Source organism: Dermacentor andersoni, chromosome 4 (assembly GCF_023375885.2).
Source record: "Dermacentor andersoni chromosome 4, qqDerAnde1_hic_scaffold, whole genome shotgun sequence".
NCBI classification, from domain to species: Eukaryota; Metazoa; Arthropoda; class Arachnida; order Ixodida; family Ixodidae; genus Dermacentor; species Dermacentor andersoni.
The window spans coordinates 123,883,956-123,903,875 of NC_092817.1; the positions used below are offsets into that span (position 1 = coordinate 123,883,956).

Consider the following 19,920-nt stretch of genomic DNA (forward strand, 5'->3'; position numbering starts at 1 on the left):
AAGACCCGAATGATTGGGTTTTGCCTTCCCGGATGTACTACGTGCTGTCGAGCATTTTGTTTTACCTCGCGGAAAAGTTCTTGTGGCGCACGTAATGAGTCAGTTGATCGCTAAAGATATACAGTGGAGTGTACGGTCGTTTTGCTCGTTCGCAACCTGGTCGATTGAGGCAACTTTATTTATTTATTTATTTACCAGGCGCCTGCTGTCCAATCCTGCTGTCCGTAAGCAGGATTAGGCAGCGAGGCAATGTCCCTCTCAATAAACTAACTATTGAGAGAACAAAATTCGAGCACACATCTGAACCACAAGAGCACCCACAATCGGCTACGAAAAATAAAATAAAAAATTCCACTCCCGTTTGAGTGCCGCCGACCTGACTGCGGGCATCGAACCCAGGTCCTGGAGCTCGCCAGCAGATAACGCCACCTGTGGTCACAGTATAATAGCACCGCGCGCGCGCGGGCAGATCAGTCAGATCGAAGCTATACTTTACTGGTGGAAAGGGGTGCTTAGGCAGAGGGCCGGGGAAGTATGAAAACATGCAGGAATGGAGTATACGGTACAAGCAGTTAGCAGTCCCGGACAACGAACGAGTTACCGTGGCATTCCGCGAGTGAACGAGACACGGTCACGCCAAGTGAGCGCGACTGGACCCCCTTTGTTTACGGCGCCGAAAGTTTCACTAAAGACGATTTGCGTGCTCCCAGCGGTGATAGTAAGATGGCGTGCGCCAAACGGGCGCGCTGCCTCCTGCGAAATAGGTGTGCATGAAAAATAATTTCTGAAAAATAATCAATACCATGGCGCATGGTATTGATCGGTTTTCTTTCTTTGTTAGTCTTCGTCTTCTTCTCCTACTGGCTACGTAAAATATGGCGCGAAGGTATCGATTTGAAGAAGAGAAAAATCGTCCAATGGCGCGCGACTGCATCGAGGTCGAAGCGGAGACGAAGCATTGGCCTTTGAGCCAACCACAACACGAACAAGAAAAACAACTTAATTATTTGCTTGAGTGGCTTTGGCTTCGCACAATCGAACATCCGTGCATCATACGGGGATGTAGACTCATTGGACCATTTTCTCCTCTCTTGCCGAATGTTCCCAAGTATATGCGTCTTTCCCGAAGAAAGACGGCTATACTTAGGGCAACAACTTTCGCCTATTGGCCTTAGTCTCTCTGCAATCGATATTTTGTCTTTTCGTGCGAAAAGCCTTAGTCATGCCCGCACTGAAGTGGGTCAGTTAGCGCAGTTTGCGCATCGTTGGTATACAGGGAGGCTAATATCTGTTAAGCACCTGCTTTCTCAATATATCTACGTACATTTAGTTGGCGTTCTCTTTCTTCTTTTGCTTTCATTTTTTTTTCCTCTGACGGTTTGCTCGAGGATTGGCGTGCTCACTTTTCGTTTATTTCCTTGTTTGTAATAATATACAAACGGTGTTTGAGCGAACACTCAAAAGTTTTTAAAGGTTGCCTCAGGCAGGTAGCACAATTCTAGTTCATGAGGTGGTGATTATATCGAATCAGTGGACAGCACTTGCATAAAAAAACTGAAATGCATAATCCACGAATTAACAAAATTTCATTAATTAAGTTTTAACTACTTACTTTATGACCCATATTGCAGTCAACAAATTCTAGCCGTGGAGATCGCAAGGCGCATCCACTTGGAACGAATTCTCAAGATGACACCAGTTTCGACATATTAATTCCTGAACTTTGCGGAGAAATGCTTTGGCGTTCCAGTTACTTTCTCAGTAAAGCGTCGTTTTAAGCATTCAATCGCTAAAGTAAATGGAACGCCAATGCATTTCTCCGCAAAATCGGGCGACAAACCTAGACTCCCGATTGCAGCCTACCAGGTTGCTCCAGTTTCTGTGCTAATGTTTTTTCGACCATTTTACGAATCCTAACTGCCACCCAGTGAGTGTGCGATGCATATGCATGTTTTATTCTTGCGTTCTTCTCCATTCCCCTCCTTCTTTTGTTATTCTCTCTCCCTCTTATTCTTAATTTCTCCTTTTCTTTACTCATTATATTTCCCCATTGTGCGCAAACATAATAATAATAATAATAACAATAATAATAATAATAATAATATATCGCATGTGCTTAGAGGAGTTTCTTTTTCTTCCTTTCTCGGACTCTTCTAGATTATAGTACATTGTACCCATATATTGCATTTGTCATGAAGTACTTATTTTGTTTAGCGAAACAAATACCTTTGCAATAACAGACTCGTGATTATATAATATATTTGTATTCTCTGTTCTCAAATGCTGCCATTTGTACTTGCCCTTCCCGTTATAATCCCATGAGCGATTTACAGTACGTGAAATAAATAAATAAATAAATAAATCTTGCCAAGTGGTACGATTCTTGGCCGATCCTCCGTAGTGGGTACGACCCATTCACAGGGGGCCAAAATCGACCCCGCCGAGCAACCATGTGAAAAGCAAAGGCGACAGCAGCAACGCGCGAGGGAACGATGTTTTCTCGGGGAAGCAACAAGGCGTACGCCGACATCTCCTCCGAGGAGTCGTCGAGCGCCGAGGGAAACCCGCCGTCCGCCGCCGTCCCGAAGCCTCCTCCTCCTCCTCCGACGTCGTCGACGAAGCCGCTCGCGCTCCGCGCCATCTGCCGCTTCCACGGCTTCCTCAGCTCGCGGCTGTACGCGGACACCGTCCTGGGCCGGTCCGTCGCCGAGCTGGAGGGCGTGTGCAACATCAGGCGAGAGTTCATGCTCTACGTCCTGCTCGCGGTGCTGCTCCTGTCGTTCCTGATCGGCGCGTTCGGCCGCCACGTGAGCAACCTGGTGTGCGTCCCGTACCCGGCCGTCGTGTCCGTCATCTCCGTGGACAGCAACGTGCGCCAGCGCTACGTCAAGTGGATCACCTACTGGATGGTCTTCGGCCTCGTCAACCTCGGCGACGCGCTGTGCCCACTGGTCAGCCGCGTCGTGCCCCAGTACCACCTGTGGCGAACGCTGTTCCTCGCCTGGTGCTTCTGCCCGTACAAGTGGAACGGCTGCAAGCTGATTCGGGAGCGCCTCTACACCGGCAAGAACCTGAGGATCGCGAGAGTCGTGGCTTACGTGTTCTACGAAGGTGCCCGCGTGGTGACGGCTCAGTGACCGCCGCGTCTGCGAAATGTGCTGCCAGGTCTGAAGCTAGCTTATGGATTGCAAAGAAGACCTCACGCACGAAAAAAGAAAATACAATAAAGGGGCAACTTCTTCTTATCCGCGCTGCTGGTGGAAACGCTATTGTTTTTGTTGGCGCTTCTGTGTCAATGTAGTTATCTTCTTCTAAGGAAATGCTAGTTTATCGTCCTCTGGTGCAGCCGTATTATTCGCATCGTCATATTAATATTACCGCTGTTATTGTTTCTCATGCTATTAAACAGAAATCATTATCAACTTCTACGTTTTTTCGATATTTCTTCAATTCGTGCCGAAGTTTCAGTACAGAAGGAAAGACACCGTATATTCTGAGCATGTGCCATCTATATACTGCTTAGCCACTTACGGACGTCTACGTAACACATGAAACCGACCAGATTGGGTCTTGCAATGTCGTATGACCGGTGTGGCAGTAAAAATGAGTTCCGAGCCGGAAACACCACTGAAGCATGCTGTTGTTTTTCCTTTCCTTTCTTTTTCTTTTTTTCCCCTAGTGTATAGTTGACCGCTCTGGATGCCGTATGATAGACAACGTAGCACGCGTTGCAACCCTTGGCTATATACCGCGGTCTTCCGAAGTTCGCAGAGGTAACACGGGAGAAGACATACAGGGCGCCGTACAGAGCAATAAGCGTATTACAATAAGAGGATGCGAGGATATTTACCGTGCTTTGTACGTACTTGTAACGGCCCCCGTGCGTGGTCCCATAATAAACGGAATCTATATGTATACCGTGCCGTACACATGGACTAAGGTGGACGATTTCACTTAACGACCTACCCTGTACATAGTTTCGTAAATATACTCTCTTTCGCCTCCTCCTGTATACCGTCTCTTGTATCTTTTTTTTACTCCCGTATACCCTGCCACCCTCTATATATTTGGTGGGCGTCGTTCATGTCTCAGCTTAATCAGCTTAACAATTACAGTGTGGCCAGCGGCACTTTCCTTCTTTATTTTTCTGATTTTCTAATGAATAAACAACCAATTACTAACATTAGCTGTGTATCGGAAATTTTATTAACGTTACTTCCTTGTAAGAGCCTCCAAATAATTGCCAGGGGAAGGGAAGTGCAGTTGTGGACGCAGATAACTATAGATGGGGAGACGGAATGATGCAGAAACAGGACGGGTCCTATGCCTGCATAATTCGGGTCCGACCTGCCTAGGATGGGTCTGCATAGGACGCGCCAGTCGGGTCTGCTGGCGCAAGAGAGAGGCATAATTGGAGATCGATGGCAGAGGCCTTTGCGCTGCAGTGGACACAAAATATCCCGTTGTCGTTGTTGATAACGATAGCTATACCAGTACTACTACACTTCCAGGACACACGCGCGCACGCAAGAATGCGCGCGGATCCACAAAAGCAGAAGTGCGCACATAAGCACGACGCGCGTACACACACACATACGCACGCGCGCACGGACGCACCCGGGAGCGTGCACTCCACAAACGCCAGAGATTCCGGTTGTGCGCGGGGCCAAGCGGCAACGGGTCCCGCGGAATGCGCGGGACCTTGGCACGGCAGCGGTACGCGCGCGCGCGCTACTTGGATGGCGCGGGATGGCCCGCAGGCCCGCGAACATTTTTCAGGCTTGAAGCGCCGGGACGTGCAGACACCGCGCTGTGTATGGTGGCGGATGTGCGATACGCGCGCAAGCGCGACAAGATACGCGGCGACCCGGTCGTGCACGATGGTCGTTAAAGCGTAAATTTCTTGTTCCTCTTTTTTTTTTCTCTCGTCCGCGACGACCTCCGCCTCAAGGAGCCGCGTATTGCGGGACGACGCCCGCCTCTCGACCCGATAAACGACCGGCGACCGAGACCAGTCGCCAATCGCACGTGTAACATCCTCGAGTCTGATCAGCCACGCTGTATCCTTCCGTGACGGTTACAACTGCCGTCTCGAACTTCCCGCTCCGATGCGGCGTTGTTGTGCCGCTTTCTCGCTATAGGAGCTGCATTTACGAATATTGACTCCTTCGTTGCTAAATTATTTGTGTATAGGACGAGTGGCGCAGCTTTGTGCGACTATTGCGAGATCTATCGACGAGGCTATGCTGAACGTATTCCGTGTCATTGTTCCCGCTGTATGCGACGGCCACCGCCACACTCTCCGCGCGGCATTATAAGCCGGCTGCACCCGAGACCCGTTTTCAGAGGCAAAGATCCAAATGGACCACGGCTGTGCGCGTCGTTGGTGCAGAAAGCAGTGGGAACATTACGGTATGTGCCTGAAGTCCAGAGGTTTCCGCGACCGTTTATAAGGCTCGTTGCGCGCCTTCAAGTCTGCACACAACTGTGAAGCTCTCTCTCTCTCTCTCTCTCTCTCTCTCTCTCTCTCTCTCTCTCTCTCTCTCTCCTCTCTCTCTCTCTCTCTCTCTCTCTCTCTCTCTCTCTCTCTCTCTCTCTCTCTCTCTCTCTATCTTCCATTCTTTCTCTCTTTTCGTCCCTATAAATCCCCTTAATTCCTCCAATGCACGGTAGGAAACCGGACGTGCGCCTGGTTAAGCTCCCTGCCTTTCTTTCTCTCCCTCTCTCTCTACTCTGTAAACCCCGCACCAATGAAGGTTAAGTAAAAAAAAAAAAGATATGAAACGTTGCATTTTAAGCATATGGCCTACGTAGAAGAAAATAAACATTAAAGTGGTTGTTCTTTCTTTCCTTCTTATGCTTAGTGTAGACTCTGTAAGGCGGGCTCAAATAGCATGTTGATGGGTATTATAAAAAACGCAGTTTTGCCGGAACAGCGAAGCCTCTATTGCGATAGCAAATTAGCAGACAGCCATACGAACTAAGGATAGTACTCTTATCGGCCGTATCAACTTGTAAGCATTGGCTTGCTAACTAGGTTAACAAGTATGGTGTCAGCGCGCATAGCAAGCATGAACACATCACACTCGATGACCGCGCACACTCGCTGTCAAAGTGATGGCATGAGGGAACGCGGCAGCAGCAGCGAGTGACGTGATCTTCGTGCTGTTTATCGCGTCAATGCAAAGTGAGCTCGAGAACACACCACGCACAATTCTACCAGACGGCGACGCACCTATACTCGCGGACAACTTTCTGTGGCTATGAAGGGAGAGCTACGGGCCGGAGCTTCTGCACATGTATTACCGCGCGAAGTAGTCCGTCATCGTTTGACATTGCTTTTCGTTGCTCGGAGCAGACGCGCAATCGTCGCGGCTTCCACGTGCGAAGCTTTCGCTCTTGTCGAGACGGAAAAGCCGCAAAATAAGTAAACTCCTACATTCACCGGTGTGTTTTGTCTTATTTAACTGTTGCTAACAAGGTATTTTCTCCAGCTTAAATTAACGTGGATAAATATACGGGAATCTTTTCAGAAGCGCTCTCACTTGTGCGCGCTTTGCGTCCGTAGCTTTTCCTTTATAGCCGCAGACAGCTGTCCGCGAGTATCGACTCTGCCTCCAACACAGATCGCACTCAAGATACGGCCGCGCGCAGCCGCCACATGCGCAGTTGCAACCGGAGTAGAACGCCGCCCCCCCTCCCTTCCCTCCCCCCGGCGCCTCGCAACGTTGCATGCCTCGCGCGCGACGGAAGACGGCGCGCTTCCTCTCCGTTTTCGTCCCTTTCGCGCGGGCGAGATTGAGCCGCCATCTTCGGCTCCCTTTGCACGCTTTCACTCGCACATACAGCGTAGGGCGCGCAGCGACTGTGTTATCAGCGTTATCGCCCTTTGACGTTATACGGAACCCCACGGCGATGCCGACGGTAGAAATACGCTTGGAGTGTCCATATAGTTGCTATCGCAATAAAACAAAATCCGAGCACACCTAAGCACTTCTTTTGAGTTGTGAATGCGAAAGCGTTAATGTCCCTTTGAACGCTGCTGAGTGGTCCTTCGAGTTTTGCGCTGTGAGTAATGTACCATAACGTTGCGTGCTGCCCCAGCCAGCAAGCTGCAGCAGCCTACGATGCCAACGCCGCATGCATGCACCGACGCGGCCATGCCCTCTCCCCTCACGCAACACCTGGCGCGATACTGCAGCAGCAGAGTTGCCTTTTTACCGGTTCTGCTCCGTCGAGGCACGCTCGTGCCGTGGCACCGCAGCCAACGTGAATTTAGGTTATGTTTCGCTGCTACAGACGCCGGAGGCGGACTTTTACGCTCAATGAGCCATTCGACGCCTTCGCATCAAAAAGAGAGAGAAGTAAGGATGATTCCGAGTGACGCAACGGTCTCGAGTGTATTTCACACAACTCATTTCGCACTGCGACAATATGGGACGTGCACGGTTTCTTCATGTAGTCGCATAGTATTATACACGTCGCAGCGAAGGCGTGTTCCATCGCATACATTCCTTGTTCGCAATCTCGACGCAGAGCGCGAGTACCTGTCGCGATGACCTCACGCAAACGACAGTGGCGCAAGCGTTTGAAATCTCGGACACCGTCGGGTTTTTCGTCCCGCGGAGCTGTCTCACTTTCTCCGTTGCATATTGTCCGTTGTTTATTATTATATTCCAGCAACAGGGGCGCGGCGCTGTATACGTAACGAGCGTCAGCGTCGGAAATATAATTCATACGCCACGTGGCGCACATACCGTATACTTACTAAAAATCTGGACCGAATGCCTTTCTTTCTTTTTTAAACATCAGTTTACGAGATCATTACGTCGCCTTAGATTCGATAATTCGTTCGGAGCCTTCGGAACTGGAAAAATGGCGCGCCGCTAACGCCAGGGCCAAAACGCAACAACGTAGCCATTGCTACCCTCTGGGAAACGATAGTAATGGCTAGCGGATAGTAATGCTGGATAACAGATAGCAATGGTGGATAGTACTTACGGTGAGCCGCACAGCTCACTGTAATGGCACGCCATTTCCACCGCATTGAATGCGTTCAGTGCGGGCACAGTAATTGCCTTTACCTTACTTACCTTTCGGCGACACGCTGAAACCGATCACGCGGTGTCACAACAGTGAGCCGGGAAATTGCATGCCTGGCGCTGCGCGGGCACTAGTAATAAACGTCATTTACTTTTCCTGCCTGTAGCCGTTTACTACGTCGGTTTGCATTCAAGGAGAAATTATCTTTGTTTTCTGACCTTCGGAGTTGGCCGGGTTGGCCTATGTACTATAGACTAGAGGAGGGCCTAGATTCGAGCAAATGCGGTATATACGCGTATACACCAGCGCAATGTCTCTCGGTCCGTCGCGCGCGCGGGCGGTCCCGCGCCGTATATGCAAACACATCCTCCGCGCCACTCAGCTCCGTGCATCACGAGGTCCCCGTCGCACGTGCCGGCAGCTCTTGACATGGATATACGCGCGCGCGACAGCGCAGCGAAGGACAGCGACGAGGGAAAGCAAGGAGCAGGTATGCACGCACAACGAGCGGCTCGCTCGCTCGCGCTCACACACGCACGCGCGCACGGAGTGAATGAAGGACACGCGCACTATAACGCAGACGCAAGAACACACGCACGCACATTCGTCGAGGTTATACCGCGAACCATGGCTTGGCCCGCTTGCGTGACAAGCGCTGCTGTGGCTGCTCGCGCGCTGGACAGGCGTCTACGCGTCTGACCATCCCGTGCGTGTACGAACACGCACACCAAAGCGAGCACGCGCGCACGCGCACAACCGGTGTGACAAAGCGTCCTTCGGCGACGGAGCCTGACACTCCATCGCCGTTCTTGACGTCGAGGGTTGTTCTGGTAAGCGCGAGTGCTAAAAGAAAAAGAAAAGCGACACAGGAAAGCTATACACTAGTATATGTACATTTATATAAGCAAAGGCACGGAGAAAAGTAAACGATAATAACAGTGGTGACGCTGACGTTCCGCCTGGTCGGAAGCCTGTCGACTCTCGGCCGGAACGTCGATGCATTTTTAAGAGGCCCAAGGCCTGGACGCCAGCGCGGCGTTTGAATTGTGATGAACGAGGCTCCTTCGAACTCTCCCGACACACACACGCATACGCGCTCCCTACATAGGATGCGGGAGACCGATGGACAACTTGACGTATCTGCGCGCTTCTTTCTCTCTTTCGTTTTGTGTGCACATCGTTTTTTTTTTTTTTTTCGTGACGCCACGATCATGCCTGTGTGTGTGCGGTTTTTATGGAAACTTGCAGTTTTTCTCCTTTTTTTTTCTGTAGCCGTTTCGCGGATTCTAGCCTTATTTTACTAACGTTGCATCGGCTTATCCACCAGGCGAAAAATTAATTCAAAAAGCTCGCATTAATGTGACATGCGGCGACGGAATGACGAATATAAGCGAAATTCGCTTAGTTGAAAGCCACGCGACATTTTGGCTGAAACGATGTAACAAACAGACAGCTCCTACTGTCGATCCACATCATGGATGAAAGTTGGTGGAAGTTAATACCTTTATGCATAAACAAACTCTTCGACTGTATACTTAATTCGCATGTCCTCTTTTCTTTCGTGGGGGGGGGGGGGGGGGGGAAGAGAATAGGAGTCCAAGAGAAATCGGACGAGCATTAAAAAAAGTAACTGTAAAGAAAAGCGAAACGGCGTGGCATATTCTCTTCTTGTCATCCTTTGGTGACGTAGGGCGATGGCGGTGTCTGCATATGTGCGTTCTTTTTTAGTGTTTTTTTTTTTTCACTCTCAGGCTCTTTTAGATGTAACCAATGTAACCGGTGAGCTAACATAATAATGGACTCGCTTCCTAGAAATCTTAAGGCAAAGGGCGCGAAAACGTATTATTATTATTGTTCTCAGATATGGAAACATACAAACACACAAAGGTAACAGGGAAGGAACAAGCTAACAACTGCCACCGAGAGGGGTACAACGCCTGCCTACTTTGTCGGGAGGAGGGAATGAAAAGAGGGGAAGGGGAGAAGAAATTAGAAACAAAGAAATAGGAAAGAAAATAGGAAATAAACAAATGACAAAGACACGGACAAAAGAAAGTAGGAACACGGAAAAAAATTCTATAAACGGGAAGCCAAATCAGTTTTCTTCATGAAAGTTAGCAAGGCTCTATGGGCCTGGTCGCGTTCAGCAGCACTCCCTCTCGGAAGCAGGAAATCGTCAAGGGTCCAGTCAAGAGTCCAGTCAGAAACCCACAAAGCAACACACACAATGAACTCGTTCTCCTTTTAATTCAATGGTTTGTCTTATTATATGCTCATAATTTTTTTTCTTTCTTTCCAATGAACAAGAAGGCTAAGGAAAACAGCAAGGTTTTTTTTGTGTGTGTGTGTGTGTGGTTGCTTTTTGAAGATTACGCCCACACGACGCTAACAAACAATGAAACCAGAGAAAAAAGCGTAGTGGAAATTAACTGTTGTTTGAATGAAATGCATGAATATTCAGGAATTGGGAAATTGAAACTGGGACGAAAGACAGCTTCCCGCTAGTGCGAGTCGACCCCACGTCTTCCGCATAATGCGTGCGATGCACGACTAAAGACTTACAGCAGTGGCCGTCGTCCCGCCCACATTCTTGAATGATGTGAGAGTGTTAGCCAGTGTTCGTCTGTTCTCGCGGTTCGTCGCTGGTCGGTGGTCCATGGTCGGGTGCGGCAAGGAGAACGTTCATTCGTTCGTTCATTCGTTCGTTCATTCGTTCGTTCGTTCGTTCGTTCGTTCGTTCGTTCGTTCGTTCGTTCGTTCGTTCGTTCGTTCGTTCGTTCGTTCGTTCGTTCGTTCGTTCGTTCGTTCTATTCGCTTACATTGTCAATAATCTCAATTGTTTCTGCACAGTTCATTCATGCATTCATTCATTCATTCATTTAGTTAGTTAGTTAGTTAGTTAGTTAGTTAGTTAGTTAGTTAGTTAGTTAGTTAGTTAGTTAGTTAGTTAGTTAGTTAGTTAGTTAGTTAGTTAGTTAGTTAGTTAGTTAGTTAGTTAGTTAGTTAGTAGGTTTTGCTTGTCTACCAAAGCGAACAAGTTAACAAATAAGCAAAACTATTTGCTGTTTCCGCGCCCCCCAAATGGAAGCTACGAATAAGAAAGAACGCCCTTCCCCATCACAGCTGCCTACGACTCCGTGTTTTGCCCGAGTCCACCAATCGGGCAGAGTATAGACCTCGCGGACGGAGTTCGCCGAGCAGTTCTTTCTCCGCCCCAAACAAGGACAAAACATAACACACGGACCACGGGGCATTATGTGCCCTAAATCGTTGACCGTTTGTCGAGCCACAAGAGCCCTATTTAGCGACGATATCACCGGGGGAAATTAAACTTCCTGAGCACAACAGCAACATCAGTACTTGTTACTGCGTCGTTAAGCACTGCAAGCGGCGGAGGCATGTTGGCTCCCGTAATTAATGGGCCCGCAGCTCATATCAATCTCTATTAGCCAGACCACTCAGCCGAGTCCTATACACGAGACTAAAAGTAGACGCTCCTCTCTCTTCTTTTGCTCATTAAAAGCACCCATAACGTACTTTCTTGTTGTTGTTGTTTTATTTTTCGCCAAGTGGGAAAGCGAGAAGCGCTTAAGGAAGAAGAGAAGCGCACAATCAGTAGTAAGAGAGAAATAAATGGATCACGGCGTAAAGGCGTGACAGATATACCACGGCCCCTTATACAGTCTATTACACCCGAGGGAGCGGCTACTGGTCTGCACAACATGTACACACGGCACGTCGTCGCGGGGCCGAGTTACGTGAAGAGAAGCCGGCACGGCGTGCCAAACCCCCTCCCCATCCTCCTTCCCTCCACACACCCTTGCCCACTGCTGAGCCCTGTCCAAGCGCACTAATTGAGATTTCGTGTTGTAAGAGAGGATATACCGAACTGGGAACAGCTAAGCACGGACGGCTTCGAGAGCTAACGAGCCAAACGATCCTGCAACGACGCGTGGGACAGCGTTACATTGCTCGGCAGATTGCGTCCAGGGCACAGCGAAGTGCTCCTCGTCCCGATTCAGCTAGAAGCATCTGTGTTTACGAGAAATGCGAGTGATGTGGACTACGCATAATTCACTTTGGGGCGTTAATACTTCAACGGCTCGTCTGGTTCGGAATCGTGTACAAATAGGCGCGGAGTGCGTAAGTTTGAGAGGTCCCGATCCGCAAGTATGATCGGCCTGCTTCTGAGTCGTAAATACACCCTGCGGTTGTGTATAGCACAGCGGACACGCGTATAAGCGGGGTTTCAACGGTATACTTACGTCCGTGTGCTGCGTCATCTGCTGCGTCGTCTGTTGCGCTACTCCTTCGCATCTGTACGTCTGCACCGAGTCGGTAGCGATAGCAGACAGGGTGCAGACAGATCGTGAGCCAGCCCTGCACCTTTTCTGCACCTTTTGAAACGAACGGCTTGGTTCAGAGCGTGTCATTGCTGCAACGCTAAAATGAATGCAGCACCTCGTGATCTGGCTCATGTAGTCCAGGCGAATCGAACGGCCCTACAATGCAGCGAGCTGAAGTCAGCGTGACTCTGCACTTTCGTGCTACGTAATTGCATGAGACTGTCCTAAGCGTGGGGTTTCTTCCAGTTCTAAGTCAGGATGAATTACTCTTTTGACTGAGCGCAAGTAAATGGAATTTTGTGATTCTTTGATGAGATTCGTAAAACTAATATTCCTATATTCGAGTCGTTTACTCCTGAACAAGGATAACATAGCGATACTGCGGCAAATCATATTTCAATCGCACTCTAGGTTTAACCATTGTCTAAATCGTCATTGCATCACCGTTACCACCAGCTTAGGTCACTAGTTGCGACTCTTCCTAACGGAACTCACTTTGATTAGAAGATTCGTTAAAAATGTAAAATGTTTTATTTTTTTCGTACTGGATCAGCATCTATATTTCTTGCTGGGCCACATTCAGTTATTTATTTATTTTGGCGGCTAACTGGGAGCCGTGACATCCCTCTCAAGGAAACCTACAGAACGAAGTGAGGCGTGAAGCAGAAGTCATTTACGCGAGACTCGCTGCGTTTAAGCGAGCGAACCATAGAGAGATACAGAATGTCCAACAAAAAACGGGAGAGGTCGTTGCAGAAAGGGAAGCGGACCCCGGCTGCGAAAGAAGGGCGTCTCTTCCTTGCGCGTCTTCTCGCGTCCCGAAAGACGTGATCGGCACCGACAATGAATGCCATACACAACGGCGGCCTGTCCTCGACATCACATGCAGCGTACGCCACGTCAATCGCGTGGGTTTGTCTTGCAGCAAACAAAAAGTGGCGCTCGCGTCGCCTTTCGCCGCGTTTATTCTGCATTGCGACGCCATGCGTATGCGCCTCGAGCAACGTTCCTCACGCGCGCATTCATCGCAATGGTGACGTACGCACCGTTACTGATCGCACAGTCAGCGCCAGAAGACAAAGCGCCCCTATATAGTTAGTTATGTGTATAGTATGTATGCAGAATCCTCAGCGCCACGGGTCTTTCGGCTGTCTTCTTGTCTGTTTTGCAGTACATGCGCATCACGTTAACGTTACCTAAGTATGCTTGGCGTCCTGCCACGATACGTTACTCTATATTTAGCCGAAGGGGGAAAAAATAAGCAGCGCTGAGGAACAGGACAACAGAAGTCGTTTGGCGTTGTCCTCGTTCTTCACCTAAGTATATGTTAACCAGCCGGAATCAGCAGCACTCTACTAACGTTGCTTACTCCACACTTCTCGGGCTCGCCCAAGCAGGTTAACTGATCGCGCGAAGTGAACAGTAAACGCGGAAACAAGGATTCCCACTCAACTCATCGCTAAACTGTAACTTGACAGGTTAGTTCGCGCTGGATGCGTTGTTTCCGCAAGAAGACGCCAGCTGCGCGAGCGTACGTGGGAGAAGCCAGCTGGTTGCTTGCCGGCATACGGCGATGACGAGTGAGAAAATTGCGCGAGTTGCGAGCGCAAGCATGCGTCCTCTATATCGGCGCGCCCACTATACGCGCAATGTGGGTCGTCCGCGTCAGACGCTCTCCGCGGGATGTTTCGGCTGCGGAGAGCAGACGAGCACTCCCTATAGGTGCTCTTCAGGCGATGACGTCGTCGCTGTCGTCACCGTTAGACGTGTGCAGCGCCGTCAAACGTAATTAGTATTTCTTCTTTCCTTTCTTGTCTTTCTTTTAGCTTTCTTTTTTATTTCGCACATGTCTGTGTATTTCGATTGAGCGGCGCACATCACAACGCTTGAACGCTTGGAGCTGCAACGTCACGTGAGTGGGCGCACTTTCCGATTGCGAAGCGTCGCGTATGCATGGGAAATAAGCGAACGCGTGAACGTGTTAACTGCGCATGTTTAATGAGGCTATCGGCGGAACCGTTCGTTAAGCGTATGACAACTCTAAACGGCTGTTTTCCACAGTCTGTATTTTAGACTGGGAGGGAAATTATATATATTTCCTTTCCTGGACATTTATTTATTTATTTATTTATTTATTTATTTATTTATTTATTTATTTATTTATTTATTTATTTATTTGCGTGTGACCGACTGCCCCGCGTTTGTTGGAAATTTTTTCACGTCTTGTTAGCAAGCGTTTTACTTCACCTATCATCACCCTTCAATCATGCGGCAGTGAAATTCTGGCATCTTAAGTGTCAAAAACCACGATATCCTTATGAGGCATGCACGCCGTAGCGAGGAACTCCGAATTCATTTGCACCAACTGGGGTTCCTTAAAATGCACCCGATGCACGGTATATACACGGGCCTTTAATCGCACAACGATATTATACGTTGTGGAGAAGCCGGCGAGATGCCATTCTTCTTGCCAACATTTTGAAGCCACAGGCAATGAATTAATTAATAGGTGCTGCTGCCGTTCGATTCTCGCCGTCCCGTTTCGACTGCACATAGGTTGTTAGTCGCGACGTCGCGATTCGCGGCTCGCAAATGCTGTTCCTTTGCGTTTTTCACAAGCGTTGCTGCAGTCGGCCTCGGCTAACCTCTCCTCCCCCGTCGGCGCGCGCACGCTTCTGTATAACGCTCTCGGAATTGGGCGAAACAAACTCTGATAAATACGGCAGCTGGACCACAAAACAATAAAAAGAAAGGAAGGATACATGTTTCTGACTGTTTCTCCCGTCCCCAATCGCGGAATCTCGTGACTCGCCGTCTAGAACTGTTCTATATACGCGCTCACCTTCGCAAATTAAGAGCCATCGTCCACGCGGGTGCAAGCATCAGTTCTCGGAAGCGCTCGGACGGCGTTCCGCAACAACAGTGCGGGCGCGCCTAATTCCGATCGATGTGTCGTCGTCCCGCGTCCTCCCCGGCCCCCGAGATGCACTCGGACATCGCGCCCAACGCACCCCCTGCGGCTTGACACTTATGAAGACTGTACGTCGGACAAAGGCCCCGCACATTTATTTCTGCTTTCCTTTTTCTCCAGAGCTCTCTCTCTCTCTCTCTCTCTCTCTCTCTCTCTCTCTCTCTCTCTCTCTCTCTCTCTATCTATCTATCTATCTATCTATCTATCTATCTATCTATCTATCTATCTATCTATCTATCTATCTATCTATCTATCTATGAGGATCAAGGGAGCCTGCCCCACTGGAGGCATCGCACCAGCGATGCAGTTTGGCATTTTTTTTTTCCTTTACTCTCGCCTCTCGTCCACACCAGGGTGAAAAGAAGCTATGCGCGGGACACCGGTGAGATAAGTAGAACCGGGACTGCTATATAAGACCCGGGGCTTGTCCCGACGCGCCCTCCGTATTCATTTTGCCGTTCTGTGCGCGACGACGACACCGTGACACCTTCTTCGCCCGCTCGTCCACCCCCCCCCCCCCCTCCCCCCAACCAACTGTCCGTCGCCCGAACTGCTCGTTCTTCTAACGCGCTCAGCGCAAGGAGCGCACTGCGTAGTGGCTCTCCATTACGGACGCGCGAAGGACTGATCGATTGTCCTCCGAGAGCGAAAATCCGTGTTTCGCGACACCTCGAATGGGCCCTCCGGCTCGTGGACAGAGAATCGCCGAATTCGAAGTGCGGTGACGTACGCGTCCCGCCTGACGGCTGCACGCTCCTGCAGCGTATAGACACGCACGTACAGACACCAGCGCGAGACGGGTGCCTGGGGTGACAATGCGCCATCAACGCTTGCGCAAGTCAGCTATACTATATCCTCGGATGGGAAAACCGCAGGAGCAGTTTATGCGCGTGTGTACAGGCGAGGGATCCCGGACCCTGGGCCTTATAACTTATCCTGGAGGTTGCGTCACCTGCGTGCCCGCAGCCCCGTGTCAGTGTGGCGAGGACGCTGCGAGTCCCTCTCTTGCGTCAGAATTAATTCGGGGCTCCGCATATGGCGCAACTTCACGGGGCTCTCGCGGGGTTTCGCGTGTAATTAGATGCCGCGAAGTCGCTCGCACAAGTTCGCGGCCAACTGAGATATATAAGGCGCCGAGTAAATGACCGCAAATATGGGAACACGCGAAGTGCTTGCTGCTTTTGGTGCGTTGAACGAAAGGCGGGTCTCCAAAGTTGGTGCGTGTCATTTGCGTCCGCAGCCCCTATATGCCGTGACTTGACTATTTTGGATGCGCCACTCGTCAGGTTGTATGTAAAAAAAAAGGTTCGTTTAATAACTGCTTCAAGCTTCAAGGAGAAAAATTTCAATAAGAGAGGCACAAGAAAATTTAAATTTATTTCTGTTACGGGCCTGGCACAACGAATTAAGGTTTAATATTAATACAGCTTGCACCGGTGCTCAGTGCTAATTAAGGTTTCTTATATCCACAGCACTGAGGCATGTACCCGCTGAGGGGAATAATTGCTTACCGGCTTTCCCTTCAGTGTAAGCAAATCATTGTGCAACTAATCTTTGCTATACTATTTTACCGGGTTAGACTCTGCTATATCTAATTATAAGGACCAGTTTTGTCACCACCACAGGCTCCTCTCTCCTAGCGACAGTACGACCTGCCGCATATGTGCAGTCTGCCAGAAAAGTTTACGCGACGTGGGTTTCACGGCAAGCGCTAATTTCAGCTGCTTTAAGGTATACATATATACGGCTCTTTTAATCCATTTCAAAGCAACTGCGTACGTCGCAAAAGGTGCTACATGCAGATTGAAGCTTTGAAATCGAGGGCATATGTGGCCAGGCTTTGTCAAAATTCAGCTTTCTCGCAGATCTAGTGTCCCGCAATCTTTTGTGTCCAGCTGTGCATGCAGCACCCACAACTTGCCCCGAAGTGACCGCGGTTTTATTTTTTTACGTGCGCGCGTGCAATCGTTACGGTGTGGGTTTTTTTTTTTTCTAGCTGTCCGTCTAACGAGATCGCAGGGAGGTGACTGCGAGAAAAAGAAAATGACAAGGGCAACAGTTACGGCTATAGCATATTGGTCATCCCGCTGTCCCACATTATTCGCGCACGAGTGTAAATAAATGAACCCGCGCGCACAGCACGTGTCTGTCTATGCACGTTGCCCTCTCATTGGAATGGCACTCGTCGTGAGCACCATTCTATAGGAAGCAGATTGGCTCCCAGAGCTCGCGAACGTTGCTGTCGGACTCCCTTCCTTTGTGAGAAGGCGCTCGCTATTTGCCGTTGCGCATGCTACATAACAGCTTGTGTGCACAACAGTCAATCTCTGTCAAGCTTGGGCGCTCGTCCGGCTCTCGACGGTCCTTTGTTGCCCCTTCTATATAGATCCGTACAAAAAAATCAAACACGCGTACACGTTCGGTTGGGCGGACGTGTCCCGTCACCCAGAGTCCCGTCGTCCTCGGACGAAAGAGGGCAAGTGTTTCGCGGCACTTGATGCACGCATGGCACATTTCTGTGGCGTTCGTATAAACGGGAAGGTGGAGGTGAATTGGGTGCTGTCGCGAAACTCTCCCAAGTCGCACATTGTGAAAACGGTCCCGTTTTTTTGCCGGGCAGGAACCAAGGGAGGTCAGCTAGATCGAGTGCGGCTGTAGAGATTGTGTCCTGGCGAAAGTGTTCGAGGAAGTAGAGCTGGAACAGCTGAAGTGCAAACACGGCGGTAAGAATGATGGAGCGAGTGATGGAATGCAATACGTGTGTGTATGCGTCTGCGTTGCGAACGCACGTTGTGTAACAAACCAAGACTGAGCAAGGGATAGAGGCGAGCCTCCCTCCGTGAATCAACCGGTTCGCGAAAACAGACTAAAGGAGCGCGTACAGATAACCGAAACATGAGAAAAACGCTTTATTACTCGTGCACCTTGACAACTTTTGCATAACATGAAGCATATGACTCAACAATACGTGACGTATTCTTAGATGGATGGATGGATGGAAAACTTTATTGTGGTCCATTAGGTCGCGATAGTTTCCTAGCCCGAAGCGGGCCGCTCCCACGGTGGTACCGAATAAATGTCAATCCTTCCGGCCGTTTCGTGGGCCCGTTGGACTGCCCATAGCTATTCTACGAATGTGCAACTGCGTAGAGCTGCATCCCACCGCTCTTCAGTGTTGTCCTTCTCGCCGCGTAACGCGGAGCAACCGTATTCGCGGAACCTGTAATTATTAACGAAGTAGCAAGGAAACATGGCAGAGCCGGCGTGTGAGACGTGTATCGATACTCGTGAGATATATTCCTCAAAGAGTGAGTTGTAAAATAATAAAATTCGTAATGAAATAATGAAGTTGCAACTAGTCTTGGCAAAGCGGACCGGCGCTCTGGCAGCAGCTGGCTCGGTTCCTTGAATACGCCAACTGCGAGTTTCCGCAGATTTGCCTTGTTCTTTCTTTCATCCTTTAACTAACCACGCGTCCTATATTCATCTGCAAGCGCATTTGACTCCAACCGAGATTCTGCAAACTACAGCGACACGCGTAACGCCTCAGACACGCGCCAGCACAGACCGACAGCAACGTCTCGGCTCACGTTTCGCGTTCGCGTATCTCAGCTGCATCGACGAGCGTGTATATACGCTTTAATGACGAGTGTTCGCTCGTCATCACTCATCTTTCCGATATCGTTAGTCTCTTGACGAAGCGCAACGGGCATTGTAAACCCAGACCACGTCTTCCCCTCGCGCCTGTTCTTGGTTGTATACGGTGCACCTAATCTGAGACGCACAATCTCCCTGACCGCGAGCGCGTCTGCGGAAACAAATCAGTGCCGGCGCCGCGGCGACCCGGTAAACTCGAGAAACGTGCAAAAAAGCTCGTCCTCTACACTTCGTCTCGGTCAGGTTGTTCCCTTTCTTTCTTTTCTCCCCTTCCCTTCCGTTCCTCGATCTGGTCGACACGCACCCTTCATCTGACTGCCACGCGGAGCGCTGTCCTCTCCGTAAACAGACCGACTTGCGCACGCATTCGCCCGTCGGGCATTTTCTTGCGGGCGCGCGTTTTTTGTGGTCCTCATAGCCGAGTGTGCGTGTGTACGTGATGCGGGAAGCGGCGACTGCTTCCTGGTCGCGTTGTGGCGGCGCATGCGGACGGCCCCGCAAACTGCGGTGGTCCGCGGGTGGGGGGGGGGGGGGAAGAAACGTTGCGCACGTCTTCGAGAAGAGGCCGTCCGCTCGTCTCGGTTCAGCTGCGATATGCGCCGCCAGCGGAGCGCGTCCGATGCAAGACGCGACACGCGCGTTGCATATCTCGTGTCGAGTCGGGCGGTGATGCGTAGGCGCAACGCCGCTGGCCATGCGAGCATGCCGGCGCCGACTGCATTGTGTGGACGGGCCCCAATGTGAAGTCGGGCTAGGGTGGTGCAGTCGTAGTCAGTTTTCATTGGTTCGGAATACTGCGAACACACGTGTAAATACCGCGTGAGACACTGAATGAACGAATGAATGAATGAATGAATGAATGAATGAATGAATGAATGAATGAATGAATGAATGAATGAATGA

General features: G+C 50.0%; 2 protein-coding genes across 2 annotated transcripts in view; both read left to right on the forward strand.

Annotated features, from left to right (window-relative positions):
* LOC126537593 (uncharacterized) overlaps positions 1 to 19,920 on the forward strand; it is a 464,401-nt gene that overhangs the window by 127,354 nt on the left and 317,127 nt on the right. The window lies entirely within an intron of this gene.
* On the forward strand, positions 2,160 to 3,337 carry LOC126537433 (receptor expression-enhancing protein 5-like). The gene has a single exon (XM_050184444.3). It carries the CDS (start codon positions 2,493 to 2,495, stop codon positions 3,135 to 3,137), a length of 645 nt encoding a protein of 214 aa, XP_050040401.3. The 5' UTR covers positions 2,160 to 2,492; the 3' UTR covers positions 3,138 to 3,337.